Source organism: Bicyclus anynana, chromosome 21 (genome assembly GCF_947172395.1).
Source record: "Bicyclus anynana chromosome 21, ilBicAnyn1.1, whole genome shotgun sequence".
NCBI lineage: Eukaryota > Metazoa > Arthropoda > Insecta > Lepidoptera > Nymphalidae > Bicyclus > Bicyclus anynana.
Genome location: NC_069103.1, coordinates 10,930,957 through 10,944,793, shown reverse-complemented (window position 1 = coordinate 10,944,793; position 13,837 = coordinate 10,930,957). Strand labels below are relative to the sequence as shown.

At 35.1% G+C, this 13,837-nt stretch overlaps 2 protein-coding genes across 4 annotated transcripts; both read left to right on the top strand.

Moving 5' to 3' along the window:
* Positions 1 to 2,295: 2,295 nt before the first annotated feature.
* Positions 2,296 to 11,361, top strand: LOC112043448 (zinc finger protein 260). Of its 3 annotated transcripts, none has more exons than XM_052888058.1 (8): positions 2,296 to 2,720; positions 2,882 to 3,056; positions 3,171 to 3,263; positions 7,544 to 7,678; positions 8,014 to 8,511; positions 8,619 to 8,701; positions 8,900 to 8,961; positions 9,613 to 11,361. In XM_052888058.1, exons 1-8 carry the CDS (start codon positions 2,641 to 2,643, stop codon positions 10,782 to 10,784), a joined length of 2,298 nt encoding a protein of 765 aa, XP_052744018.1. In that variant the 5' UTR covers positions 2,296 to 2,640; the 3' UTR covers positions 10,785 to 11,361. The 3 variants fall into 3 exon arrangements, with proteins under 3 accessions (XP_052744018.1, XP_023934622.2, XP_052744019.1); XM_024078854.2 differs by having other exon boundaries at positions 7,535 to 7,678; XM_052888059.1 differs by lacking the exon at positions 3,171 to 3,263.
* A 1,343-nt stretch (positions 11,362 to 12,704) lies between these two features.
* Positions 12,705 to 13,820, top strand: LOC112043496 (DNA-directed RNA polymerase II subunit RPB3). Its single transcript, XM_024078953.2, has one exon. The coding sequence runs from the start codon at positions 12,971 to 12,973 to the stop codon at positions 13,796 to 13,798; it is 828 nt and encodes a 275-aa protein (XP_023934721.1). The 5' UTR covers positions 12,705 to 12,970; the 3' UTR covers positions 13,799 to 13,820.
* The last annotated feature ends 17 nt before the right edge of the window (positions 13,821 to 13,837 follow it).

Here is a 13,837-nt window from a genome sequence, read left to right as displayed (position 1 = left end):
ATTGCATAGTAGTCAAGGCTTCTAGAGCTTTGAACATTTTGAAATCACTGACCAAAACATATTGGGGAGCTGATCCTAAAATTTTACTTTTACTTTATAAGTCATTAATCCGTAGTCACTTTGAATATGGTTATTTATGTTATGCTTTCAATAAAAACTTATTAAAAAAGCTTGAAGTCATTCAAAACTCAAGTTTACGCCTTATTACAGGAGCCTTCAAAACAACTCCAATTAATATTTTGCAAATAGAATGCAATATTCCTCCTCTATGTGCTAGATTTAATTATTTAAAAAATAAATTTTTGTTAAAAATATACTCATTAAAATCCAATAATTTGTTAAAGAATCTTAAAAGGGCCGAATCAATAATATTGAACACAAATTCCTCATTCTTGCTCCATGGTTTATCTGAGTATTTACAGTTCCTCGAAACCTTTAATATTCACAGAACAGAAACTAACTGGCCATGCTTTGATGGAACTTATGATTCCAAATTTTTTAATATTAATATAGAAATAGATAGTTCTGTTACTTCAAGAGAGACATTCTATGATAAGATTTCAAATTGGCCAAATCACAGAATTATATATACAGATGCATCAAAGAATGATAACAATACATCAATAGCAATTTATGATAGCAAGTCAAAGATAGGCTCTGGTGAGCAAATTGATCACAGTACAAGCATTTTTTCAGCTGAAGCACTTGCAATTCTGTCAGCATTACAATACATTGGAAATCATAAAGACTACACTCAATATTGGACGATTGCAAGCGATAGTATGAGTGTTCTTAAGGCTCTAGTCAGTTGCAGGCTTTATGCTAAAAGTAATTATATATTATATGAAATTAGGAATAAAATTCATCAGCTTTATTTAAATGGAATTGGTATAATTTTGGTTTGGGTTCCTGGACACACAGGAGTGAGAGGCAATGAAAATGCTGATTTCTTAGCAAAAACCATATCAAATTACAACATACAAAACTGTCAAACTAACAAAAGTTGTGCTGCCGTCCCATATACAGATATTCATAACAATTTAAAAAATAGATTTGTAAATGAATGGCAAGAGATAAGGAACTCCCCTGAACATGTAAATAAAGGATTGTGGTATAACTTCAAAGATAATATAAATAAAAAGCCGTGGTTTTGTAAAGATACAATTTATAAGAACAGAAAATACTATACAATAATTTGCAGGTTAAGATTTGGACATTGCCGCATTAATTCACACTTATATCGATTAAAATTAATTGACTCATCATCATGTAACTTCTGCAATTGCAATGAATCTCAGACACTAGATCACATATTCTTTTCTTGTGCATCATTCGGCATACAGCGCCTAATGCTGATTGATCACTTAATCAGTATTTACAAAAAGATAGAAGACTTGCCGCGCTCATTGCAAGATTTGTTAAAAAATCCTCTAAATTATAAATACTTATATCACTTTATTATTAACACAGTTCAAGAAATTTGAATTTAATTTTGATCACGGATTTACGATTTACTTGACATTGACATCACGGAAATACCTACCAAATATGAGAAAATAATGGGCCAATCCCAAAGATACAATACATCACAGATAAGACACTAAAGATAAAAATATGACATTACAAGATTGGATTGGAATAATCGGAAATCGGAAAGTTTATACTTATTAATACAATCAGATGAATCTTCAAAGATTAATATTTATAGAAGAAAATCTATAAGATAACACACGATAGACAAGGCTATGCCTAATAAAATACAAACTCAAGAAAGAACTTCATTGACGTCTGAACAGGCTGTATGGTCAACGATCTTTGCCTGTCCCAAAGTTGGGGACAAATAAAAAAAAAAAAAAAAAAAAAAAAAAAATTAAACCCGTGTAAGTACGGAAAAAAAACCGAAAAAAAAGAATTATTTATCCTTTTAATTTTGACGCGTAATAGAAAGAATGTGTTTGTATTTCTAAAGCAAAGGGATTATTAAAGAAAAACAGTAAGTGTACATTAATTTCAACGATTTTCCACATAGTCATTTGGCCTAGTGGTGCATAACAAAGGTACAATATAATAATCCTGAGATCGAGCCCGGGGGTAACGAAGGAAAACTTTTTGTCTTTTTTTTTTTGTTTTTCTCAATTGGTTTCTTCAACTATTACAAAATCAAAAATGTCTCTCCTTTACAAAAAATATGCATTATTATTTTTATACTTTTTACTATACTAAAAATACCGTATCTAGTCACTAGATGGCGCTATCACATTCGTTCCGAAAAAAGTTCGAGTAGCCTATCTATTTCCACACTGTAATCTTTGTACGAAAATCATTGTCGTCTGTGACGAAAATCGTCGAATTTTAATTAAATCGTAGAAAATTAGAAATTAGGAAACACATTACTAAAAACAGAAAGCCGAAAAGTATCTCGTAGTTTAGTAAAGCTAAAATCACGTTGCTATTTATCTCGTGAAACGTGAAGTGTTGCATGAATTTTGTGGTAATTAAATTATAGAATAATATTAACTGATCTTAGGTGTTTCCTTTTAACGGTGGAGACTGGAGTAGTTTATAGTGAGCTCAAAAAGCAGTATCAGTTGAGGACTACTTGTATTTATTGTATTCGTGACGAAGAACGACACACCAACGATGCGGTGCTGCGTGCCTTTCTGCAAAAATACTTCAGATAATGTGTCGACATCTGAGAGAAACGGAATTACCTTTCATGCGTGAGTACAATTATTTATCTCATGAATTTCGGCCATAGACGTCAACCTCACAGACAACTTTACAAGTCTTGGTCAACCAGTCTTATTCTGTCTACTAAGATCTAAAAGCTACCGTAATGTGTGTAGGTAAACTTGTGTATATCGTGAATGTTCACCTCCAGCTTACCCAGTGAAGGCAATCTCCGTACTGCTTGGCTCAGAGCCCTCGGCACACAAGACCATCACCTGCCCGACCCTGCTGTGGTCTGCTCCCAGCACTTTCTGGAGGACGACTTTTGTACAACAGAGCGTTGTGTGAGACAGATTAATTCTCATGCTATTCCTTCAACAGTGCAGGTCAGTTTGTTATGTTTTTATTTGTGAATTTAGATCAAAATAGTGCTAAGACATACTTATAGCAGCATTCCTGATATGCAAGTTATGTAAAAGTAACTTGTAGTATATTTACAGATGTGCATGATATGCCTGGACTCTGACAGCAAGCTGTTTCTAATGAGTAAACACAAGTTGGAGGAGGCATATCAACAGCTGACTGGACTGTCTGTGAGTTGACAATTTCATTGTATCTACTATGTGATAAAACTGTTGAGGGATATAGTATTTTTTTCCTTACATGGCAAAAAAGGTAAACAAAGATCCGTCATCACGACATTCACATATTTCTCACAAACCGTCCGTTTAAACTAAATCATTTATATACACATCAGTTCATTTAACGCGCACACCGTGAATTACATAAAAACTGCTTGTAATTAACTATTATATCACATTTATTTCACTAAAAACTAAATCACAACAAGTTTTATTTCTACAGATTAACGAAAATGTTGCGAATTTGACATTTCGTAATGCTAGATTGTCTATGAATTGAAGAGACGGGAAAGATACATGAAATTATAACTTGTCGATAATTATGTACATATTTTTTAATTTTAATATTTGTGTCCTTTGTGGCTTATAAATAAAATAAATGTGTATCTTTATTAACACAGCACCAAAGAATATATTATACTCCATGGAGAAGAAGTAAATCTACATACATGAAAACGTTGGACATAGCAGCGACATTATTTCCGCATACGAATATTTTTTCATAAAGTCAGTGGCAATTTTAAATGGAGATTTTTGATTTTAAAATAGTTGAAGGACCTAATTGAGAAAAAACAAATAATAATTAAAAAAAATATATACAACCGACTTCAAAATATTAACGTACCCACGAAATTAAAAAAGGGAAAAATAATATCATTATATTTTCTGCCAAGCCAGTGTATTCAATCTATTAATTCAAGGTGTACCCTATCGTAAAGATTTTTGTTTCTCAGACATTATTTTTGTCTGTCATGTGTTTTTTCAGTAACGACTTAAGTCAACATCAGACGGGCTTGGCAGCGACTTCAAAATGATCAATAAGTAGAAAATATAATAATGTTATCTTTCCCTTTTTAGTTTCGTGGGTACGTTAACATTTTGAAGTCGGTTGTATTTTTTTTTTTTTTTTTTAAATTTAATTTCTATTGTGCAATCAGCTGCATCAGCTATAAAATTGCTTGAGAGTACTTTATGGCATGTGCAGCTGACCTTCCATTGAGGGTCATGCTGGCTAATTTACTTTGTTATTGATTTTTTTTTTATATTTATTTTTTTAGGAAATCCCATATGTATGCGCGCTTTAGCCTTCGAACATCCATTGGGACACTGAGGGCAGTAGCAAGTTTGTTTTCATGGATAATGATGCGATTTTTATAGCTCATTGATCTGAGTTCAACCTCTTCCTTGATTGTTTTTATGTCTAGATACTCATGCAATTCCGATATCTTGGTGAACCATGGAACATTTGTGATGGTTTTTAGAACTTTATTTTGGAATCTTTGTAATATTTCCAGGTTTGAGTTTTTTGCTGTGCCCCATAGCTCAATGCCATAGGTCCATACTGGTTTTATTACTGTTTTGTAAATGAGCAATTTATTACTGAGCGAGACATGCGAATGTCTTCCCATAAGCCAGTTGAGTTTCCTAAAGCTTTGATTTAATTCATCGCGTTTTTTTACTATGTGTGTTCTCCATGTTTGTTTTTTGTCCAAGTGTATCCCAAGATATTTTGCAGTGTCGCTATGGGGGATGATATCTAGTCCCAATTTTACAGGAGTACACTCGTCCGCTCGCAAAGTAAAGGTCACATGTGTTGACTTGGTAGAACTAGCTTTGATACGCCATTTAGTCATCCATGAGTTTATCTTATTCAGGTGTTCTTGCAAGATATTTGAAGCCATGTGTGCGTCTTTGTTGTTACACAATACCGCTGTATAATCAGCGAATGTAGCGGTAAGTACATTTTTTGAGACGGGAATATCAGCAGTGTATAATAGATAGAGTGTGGGTCCCAAAACGGAACCCTGAGGAACACCTGCTTTGATATCATGAAAGTTCGAGTACGCGTCATTAATTTTTACTCTGAATATTCTTTGTTTTACATATGATTTCAATAATGTAAAAAAGTTGTGTGGGAGACAATGCTTGGCTTTAAATAGCAATCCATCATGCCAGACTTTGTCAAAAGCCTGTTGCACATCCAAAAACACTGCAGAGCAGTATTGTTTATTTTCCAAAGCTTCTCGAATTTTTTTTGCTACTCTGTGTACTTGTTCCACAGTGGAATGTTGGCTTCTGAATCCGAATTGATGCTGAGGAATAATTTCCCTTTCATGCATAATAGTTTTTAAGCCTGGACAGAGTTATTTTTTCAAATACTTTGGATAATGTTGGTAGTAGGCTTATGGGTCTATAGGATGTAACTAGATGCGGTGGCTTCCCCGGTTTTGGAATCATAATGATTTCGGCAATTTTCCAAATAGACGGGTAGTGGGATGTTCTCAAGATTCCATTAAAAAGTTGAGTCAAAAACACAATCGCTTTCCTTGGAAGTTGTAGTAGTACTTCAGCCGTTATTAAACAGTATCCCGGTGCTTTGTGAAGTTCAAGTTCTTTTATTACTCTACAGACTTCTCTAAGAGTGCAGCTTTTTATTGGTAAGCCTAGTTGAAGATCACAATCCAAAAACTCGTCGACTTCTCTATCAGTGTCTGGGTTACCGTTATTAGGAGTAAAAACTTCACCTAGAAATTTGGCAAAGGCTTCTGCACGTTTACCATCTTTTCTAGCCCAGGTATCATTCTCCAGTTTTAGTGGGTGTTTTGTGGTTATGGGTGCAGCTTTGCTTGTTTTAACAGCTCTATAGAGTGAGTATTCATTGCTTTTCGTTGCAGTTGTATTTTTTCATAATATTTTTTTTTTTATATTTTTAATATACCTAATAAATAAATCAATCCATATGAAATTCAACCTAAAATCCACCCATCTGAAAGTCGGAATTTTCGGTTAGTTATATTATTGTTAGTCATACACTACTCAGCAATCAGCAATAATATAACAACCAAACAACAAATAAATAACAAGACTAACAATTGCAAACGAAACAAATAAGTAATGATGATATGGAACAAACATTGACACGACCTCACTGTGAGCATGGAAGCGACAATGTGGCACTTTTTGCTCGCAGTTAACTCATCCTAAACCGAGCTTAACCGATCGCGGCGCGAGTGCTCCCGAATGTTTGTAATTATATAGCACGATCAAAAATTATTAAAAAACCGATAAACCGATTCTTCAACCACTTGCAAAATTTTTAAATTAAGAATAAAGAAAACAATACACGAATACGACTTGAATATTATGATTGCTGGATCAGAAAAATAAATAAAAGATTTGAAATACTAATGGAAAAAAATTTATTACTTTTGTTTCGCAACATGGTGAGATTTTTATTTTTCTGGTATACGTAAATCGTGATAGTCAGAGTTATTAGGATATTATATAAAGAAGTTTGAGAGATAGTGATGTACAAGGGGCCGAAACTTTAGTACAAAGGTTTTTGAATAGATGACATTATGCGGTAATAAATTTAGTAGGTTCTAGAGCTAGAAAAATGTTACGAATTATAATTAGAGACAGACAGTAAGCGTACATTAATTCCAATTATGTTCTACATAGTCATTTGGACTAGTGGTGTACAACCAAGGTAAAAAAAGAAAGAAATAATAATCTTTAATTCAATAGAAAAATATTTTTGTCGCTTTTTTGTTTTTCTCAATTGTTTTCTTCAACAATTTAAAAATAAAAAATTTCCATTATAAATTGCCACTGACTTTATTTCAAAAATATTCGTATGCGGAAATAATGTCGCTACTATATCCAACAAAATGAAATGAAATGTTAATGTTTTTTAACTTTTGTATCTTTTGTAATTTTTAAAAATGTAAACTGTAAAATTTTTGTAATTTATGTACTTGGAAATAAAGACTATATTATTATTATTATTATTATTATTACTATATCCAACATTTTCATGTATTTCATGATTCACTTCTTCTCCTTGGTGTATATCTTCTTAAAATGATATTTAATTTCCTAAAATGCACACAACTGAAAAGTTGGAAAACGAAACGAATATGGAACGTATTCGTTTTTTAAGATGACGTATAGTAACGGATATTTTAGTTTAGTTATTTCAGATATAACGATACCTACTTGATATCGTTACGATGCCCGCGGTTAACTTCTCAACCCTACTGATTGTCTTTGGTTCATAGTCAGCCATTATTGTTGTTTAAAATTGACATCTAAGAAAATTTCAAGTATACCAGTTAATATTATTTATACAAACAGACAGAAACAAGTGACTTCTGTTGTGTAATGTAGTCTCCACTTCTCTGACCACACCTGTATTGTCAGCCTTTGCTAATTCTGTGCAGTTGTTTCAGCTGTGTGGTGGAACAAACCTGAAGCAAACGCTCTGTGTGCTGTGTGCTCAGAGATTGATTAACTTCAGCAGATTTAGAGACTTGTGCTTGAGAGCCCATTCACTGATGACAGACTTACTTGAACAAGATGAATTTGTGAGTATTTAGTAATAACAATTGACTAGTTTCATCCTCTCTTAAACCTGACATACTTGTTGTCCTCAATCTGCCTTGTTGCCCCAGTGTATTTGCCGGATCCTGATGTTCTAGGTTTGAGTCCCAGCTCTCATAGCATATAAATGATTTCTTTCAACAAATTGTCTGTAGCAGCTAAGAGTTGGGAAGTTGTTGTTGTTGGTGGTGGTGGTGCATCAGAGAGCATGTCAAGCCATTGGTTAATCAACATTATCATCACGATGATGACATCTTCTTACCTTCCGTTGGTGAACTATCCAAGGAACTAAGGAAAGTAAACAGTGCAATTGTTTCAGATTACTATACAACATAAGGAATTGATGAACTGCGCAACAAAACATCTGCGGTGTAACTTAACGCGGACAACATTACGAGCTGACTGCTGTGACTTGTACATAGATCACACTGATGAAGAGGCACAGACAGCAGCAGAGGAATCTGTGGTGGGAGATGTTGCAACACTTGTGAAGCGTGAAGACAGTTCTGACTCCATGTCAAATGCTGATAACTCAGAATTGGTACATGAAGATGACACTCAGAGAGACAATTCCAACAATGAGTGTGTATCTGAAGATAAATATTCTGGCATGAGCATAAAGTTGGAACCAATGCTAGTGGTTGAAGCTATATGTGAAGCTCCAGTGTTCTGCTCCACAGTCACAGAACGTGTGGCCAAGACAGAGAGTACAGTAGTTTACATAAAAAGTGAAAGTACCGTCTTCGGGTGCACATTATGTTATGAAGACTTTGTGCAAGAAGATGCATACAATGAACATATGAACATGCATCTCCAGGTGAGACTGTAGCCCACTTCATGGTGGTGCTATGTGACCGCTGTGTATCTAACATACTTCCTCTGTGGATGGACAGACATGTTGTGAATGAGTTTTGTATTTCACAGAACGGCGCATGTGATGCATCACAAGTGTGCGAGCCTCGTGCAGCTGTGAGCCGCAGCGGTGACTCACTCGTGCTGCAGAACAAGTCAGTATACAACGACACCAGTGTCATAACACTGCTTGCATGCAAGCATGCAACGTATGACAGCTTCTGTTTGTACAGTTCTATAGTAGAGTAGCAGTTATATTGTTGTTTTAAGCACTTGTTGTTCAGAACCCTGCACTCACTTCATGTGGAGCGCTAAACACTAGCAAACTCACATTCTGCTGCAATGTTTCACAGGACAGGAAGTCAGAGGCTGAATGATACACCTCCCGCAGCTGCAGGCTGCGCTCAGGCGACAGGTGAGACAAGAGTTTTTGCGTCATATTGATTAATTACGGGACACCCTGTATATATAAACTTTGAGCTATATTGTGAAAAGCGAAGCTGTTGCTTACTTCATAATGACCTTTTGCATTATTCAAGTGTTATTGTAAAGACAGGAAGAGTAGGGCATGTTCGTTATACATCAAGGTCTAAATCAAGACTCAAAATATAATTCTGATTTAGTATTAGCATCATTCATGGGGTCTGCTACTTTAAAAGAATAAAATATCAGCTAGGGCCTCGTCCTTTTACATTTAAATGAGCTTCATTTCCCCTCGACAGTCGTGTTTTTTTTTTTAATAAATAAATATACTTAAACAATACACATCACTATCTAGCCCCAAAGTAAGCATACAGAGTAGCTTGTGTTATGGGTGCTAAGATAGTTGATATTATAATATTAATATATAATTATATACTACATATAAATACTTATATAATGTATAAATACACACAGACACTGGAAAACACTCATGCTCTCTCTCATCACACATATTTTCCAGTTGTGGGAATCGAACCCACAGCCGTGGATGCAGAAAGCAGGGTCACTATCCACTGCGCCACGCGGCCGTCATGTACTATTAGTTGAAAAATTGACAAATGACAAGTAGAGTATATTGTTTCAGTCGCTCCACTGTCCGCGAGACTTGCGGCAAACGACTACAAAGTGCAGGCAACTGAAGAAGCAGCTGCGACCTGGAAAAGTGAACAAATCCTTGAGACTGACATTGGCGAAGAAAACCAGTTGTCTCAAAGCAACACCAAAATAAGTGCTAAGCCTTACTCTTGTGACACATGCAATTATAAAACTGGAAACAAATGTCATTTATTAACACATAAAAGAAAACACACTGGTGAGAAACCTTACTGTTGTGAGATTTGCAATTGTAAATTTGCACGGGACCAGGAATTAAAACGACATAGAATAATCCACACTGGCGAGAAGCCTTATGCCTGTGAGACATGCAGTTATACAACTACAGATAAAAGTAATTTATTAACACACAAGAGAACCCACACTGGCGAAATGCTTTATTGTTGTGAGACATGCGATTATAAATTTGCACGGGAATGTGATTTAAAAAGGCATGAAAGAACCCACACTGGTGAGAAGCCTTATTCTTGTGACACATGCAACTTTAAAACTGCGCAGAAAAGTTACTTAATTAAACATAAAAGATCCCACACTGGTGAAAAGCCTTATTCTTGTGACTCATGCAACTTTAAAACTGCGCAGAAAAGTTACTTAATTAAACATAAAAGATCCCACACTGGTGAAAAGCCTTATGCCTGTGAGATATGCAATTACAAAACTCCATGGAAAAGTTATTTATTAATACACAAAAGAAACCACGCTGGTGATAAGCCTTATTCTTGTGATATGTGCAATTATAAAACTGCAGAAAAAGGTCAATTAATATGTCACATGAAAACTCATACTGGTGAAAAACCTTATTCTTGTGATATATGCAAGTATAAATGTCTACGGAAACGTGATTTAGAAAGGCATAAAAGAACCCACACTGGTCCGAGGCCTTACTCTTGTGAAATGTGCAATTATAAAACTGGAAACCAATCTAATTTATTAACACATAAAATAAAACACACTCGTGAGAAGCCTTACTGTTGTGAGATATGCGATTGTAAATTTGCACGGGACCAGGATTTAAAACGGCATACAAGGACCCACACTGGTGAGAAGCCTTATTCTTGTGAGACATGCAGTTATAAAACTGCAAACAAAAGTGATTTAAAAAGACATAAAAGAACCCACACTGGTGAAAACCCTTTATCGTGAGAGAGAAGCAATGCTGTGAATGTTACTGATGTTGTATAAAACAATGTATGTCATAATTTTTTACCAAAAAAAATGGAACTGACTTCAAAGATCTATTTCAGTTATTTTGATTTTAACTAAACCAATATTCATGAAAATGAAATGGGACCAATCTGGAAGTACTTTAAACAGAGTTTAAAAGTACTTCCAGATTGGTCCCATGGTGATGGTGGTGGTGATTGGTGTTTTGATTATTATTCCACATGAATGTGTTGATTAGTCTTCATTTAATACTATGTATAATTTTTTTTAAAGAATATTTGCCATATCTTTTATTATATGACCAATATTCCCATTCCCCTCCAACTAGTCGACAGAGACTGCTAGGAGTGGGTACGACAATAGACCAATGGGGCGGGGATCGAACCACCACCCCTCAGTGATGAGTCTGACCGCTTCACCGTTGAGCTATTGAGGCTTTTTATTATAAATAGTGTTGGAGTTTTCTTGCCTTTTTTTCTCAGCAGTTAGTAAGTTATGAACGGGCTCAGTAAAAGAAAGTATAACAATGGATAAATAAAGATCATTTTAATTTTAATTTACCATTTTCTTTAATTTATGAAATACCCTCTAATAAGTAATGATTAACCCAAGTAGTCAGTTTAAATAAGTAGTAATGTTATTATCAACCCATATTCGACTCACTGCTGAGCTCGAATGAGGGGTTAGACCAATAGTCCACCACGCTGGCCCAATGCGGATTGGCAGACTTCACACACGCATAGAATTAAGAAAATTCTCTGGTATGCAGGTTTCCTCACGATGTTTTCCTTCACCGTTTGAGACACGTGATATTTAATTTCTTAAAATGCACACATCTGAAAAGTTGAAGGTGCATGCCATGGACCGGATACGAACCTGCATCCTCCGGAATCGGAGGCAGAGGTCATATCCACTGGGCTATCACGGCTATCTAAATAAGTAGTAATAATAGTAATTTATTATTGAGACAATAATATGCACTTCCTAGCTACAGTTTTACTCGTTATTAGTAGTGAACTAGCGGACGCCTGCGACTTCGTCCGCGTGGAATTTAGTTTTTCACAAATCCCTCGGGAACCATGGATTTTTTGAAATGAAAAAGAAGACTATATGTTACTCCATGCTATAATATATCTCAATACCAAATATCAGCTAATTCGGTACAGTAGTCGAGGCGTGAAAGAGTAACAAATGTTCATATCATCAAAATCATCAGTTTTCGCCAATCTCGGGAAACCATAGAATTTTTCGGGATAAAAAGTAGCCTATGTGTTAATCCAGAGTAAAATCTATTTCCATTCCAAATTTCAGGCAAATCGCTTCAGTAGTAGCGGCGTTAAACATCCAAACAAACATCCATACAAATGCATTTATAATAGTAGTAGGATTTAGTTATCCTGACATTTACTTAATTATTTATCAATTGATTTATATTTAACATTATAGCTATTTTCTGCTAACACGCTACCTATATACCTATTGTTAAATGGTGATAAACTAAAAAAAAGATAAACCTGGCTGAGTTTGTTGTGGGCTCTTTACAGACCAAGGCGATCTCGTAATTTGGAACCCTCGTTATTTTAATTTTAAGTTTTCGAGTAATTATTATCACCATTATCTTAAGTTTAATATTATTACCTAATGTTTCGAAAGAGCTTGTAAACTAAGCCTATTTCAAATGAATGAAGTTTGAGTTTGAAAAGTTTTGAAAGACAATAAAACTTTGATATCCATTCACTTTGATATCCAGGGAATTTGGCAAATAGACATTGATAACACTGCTCTATACGCATCTTTGTACTCCAAAATACTAGAACTCAGAACCATAAAGCCAGTATATAAAAAAGCTCTACACGTCAACGTCAAGTCAAGTCAACTTATCTGTCAAATGTATACCTACTATAGTGATCTGTGATGCTTATGCCATAATTTGTGAGGTTGTTTTTTTCGTCAAACGATTCTCCATTCGATTAGTTATTAATAAATATTTCAAATAATATTATATTCAGATGTAGGTCGATCCACCAGAGTGTATCAATATTATTACATTGATATTTAATGTGTTAATTTTCATTCGATATACCAAGATCGCTGACTATAAAACAAAACAAAAAAAAGAATAATATTTACACAAGTTTGAAGTTAGAGGTTTTAGTGAAAATAAGATGCCGTACGCCAACCAACCATCTGTGCATATAACCGAATTAACCGACGACAACGTGAAGTTTGTCGTTGAAGACACCGAACTAAGTGTCGCAAACAGTATGCGACGTGTGTTTATTGCTGAGACGCCGACAATGGCCATCGACTGGGTGCAGTTGGAAGCAAACTCCACCGTCCTGAGCGACGAGTTCCTCGCGCACCGCATAGGTCTAATCCCGCTTATATCTGACGATGTTGTAGACAAAATTCGTTACTCCAGAGATTGTATGTGTCCAGATTTCTGCACCGAGTGTAGTGTAGAATTTACACTAGACGTCAAATGCACAGGAGATCAAACTAGGCATGTTACTACAGCAGATTTAAAGTCAAGCGACCCTCGGGTTGTTCCAGTGACTTCCCGCCACAGAGATGAGGACCAGGCTGATTATGGAGAACTGGATGAAATATTAATAATCAAACTGCGAAAAGGGCAAGAGCTGAAGCTGCGGGCTTATGCTAAGAAGGGATTTGGGAAGGAACATGCAAAATGGAATCCTACAGCCGGCGTATGTTTTGAATATGACCCAGATAATATCATGAGACATACTCTCTTCCCGAGGCCTGATGAATGGCCAAAAAGTGAACACACAGAATTAGATGAAGACCAGTATGAAGCTGAATTCAACTGGGAGGCAAAACCTAACAAATTCTTTTATAATGTGGAGTCATCGGGGGCATTGAAACCTGAAAATATTGTCCTCATGGGTATTGTGGTGTTGAAAAATAAACTTCTTAACTTACAAGTGCAGTTAGCACAGGAAACGCAGAATGATGCTCTAGCAATTAATTAAATATAATTGATTTAAATTTAAATGATGTGTTTTCTTTTT

What these genes read in the sequence shown, in the direction of transcription:
- LOC112043448 (XM_024078854.2), top strand. Translation starts at nt 2,641, where the DNA reads ATGCGGTGCTGCGTGCCTTTCTGCAAAAATACTTCAGATAATGTGTCG. An exon ending in TACTTGAACAAGATGAATTT is followed by an intron (nt 7,679 to 8,013) that starts GTGAGTATTTAG and finishes CAATTGTTTCAG; the next exon opens with ATTACTATACAACATAAGGA. An exon ending in TCACTCGTGCTGCAGAACAA is followed by an intron (nt 8,702 to 8,899) that starts GTCAGTATACAA and finishes AATGTTTCACAG; the next exon opens with GACAGGAAGTCAGAGGCTGA.
- LOC112043496 (XM_024078953.2), top strand. Translation starts at nt 12,971, where the DNA reads ATGCCGTACGCCAACCAACCATCTGTGCATATAACCGAATTAACCGAC.